Raw genomic sequence first — 917 nt, forward strand, 5'->3', positions numbered from 1 at the left:
CTATTATAAAACTCTCATAAAAATAAACAAAGAAATCTTAAACCATAACTGTCCCCTTCACATAAATCACAATCATGTTTCTCTGCTCATGAATATAACAGGCGTCTTTTCTCCTGCTACCAACCTTTCTCGGTTAACTGCCTTTGCTTTCTTCTGTCCCTTGGCTGTCTTTGGCTGTTCCATCCAGATCTCTGTCACCTGCTCTAGCACCATGTTGAAGTGACGGTCAAACGCTTTCACACGTCCAAGAAGCTTCTTGTTGTTTCTGCAGTTGATCAGTACCTAAAAGAGGTTAAAAATTCTTAGCAGCAAGAACAAACTTACACTATAATATGATCAACATAACAAAATACAGAGCACAGCCATAATGATACATTCTCACCAAGATCATCTGACAATAAACCAAAATTGATGATCAAATGCAGTTATCACCACAAAATTTCAAAACTGTTGCAATTATATTGGTTCTAAATTTTTTCTCTCTCTTTCTCCTTGATAATATAATTTTTTTAGTAAGTTATATTTTTATGTGGCAAACAAACTTCATATTGCTGTATAAAAATCACCTCCTCTTTTAGTGTCGTTAAGCCTCTAACATTATCATATAGGTAATATATATCATATTAATTATCAATCCACACCCCTCTTCTTCCAGTAAATAATCAAGTATAACAAAGGCGTTCATCATAACTAACCTGGGTGTTGTTCTGAACAGACTCATTAAGAATACGCAAGGGACCTGTTGCAAATTCCTCTCTCTCCAGGGCTGCCAGCTCCTCTGGGGTCATATCACTGCGACGCTTCTGTGCTGCTCTGGAAAATCAAAATCAGTTTCAGTTTTACAATCTTTTAACTCTTGATTTTGAATGTGGTGTGAATGTGTGTTGGAGAAGAGCAGTCAGTCAGCTTGTTTGTTG

The 917-nt window shown here is 36.5% G+C and overlaps 1 protein-coding gene across 2 annotated transcripts in view; it reads right to left on the reverse strand.

Moving 5' to 3' along the window:
• The window catches only part of LOC119586512 (small nuclear ribonucleoprotein Sm D2-like), a 5,393-nt gene that overhangs the window by 1,176 nt on the left and 3,300 nt on the right, over positions 1-917 (reverse strand). Inside the window, exons 2-3 of one of the 2 annotated variants that reach the window (XM_037935253.1) lie at positions 696-813; positions 125-282 (exon numbers count right to left, since the gene is read on the reverse strand). In XM_037935253.1, coding sequence (XP_037791181.1) covers positions 125-282; positions 696-813 — 276 coding nt within the window. Of the gene's footprint in view, positions 1-124; positions 283-695; positions 814-917 lie in introns of those variants that run through there. The other variant, XR_005229955.1, reaches the window with a different exon arrangement.

Source organism: Penaeus monodon, chromosome 21 (assembly GCF_015228065.2).
Source record: "Penaeus monodon isolate SGIC_2016 chromosome 21, NSTDA_Pmon_1, whole genome shotgun sequence".
NCBI classification, from domain to species: Eukaryota; Metazoa; Arthropoda; class Malacostraca; order Decapoda; family Penaeidae; genus Penaeus; species Penaeus monodon.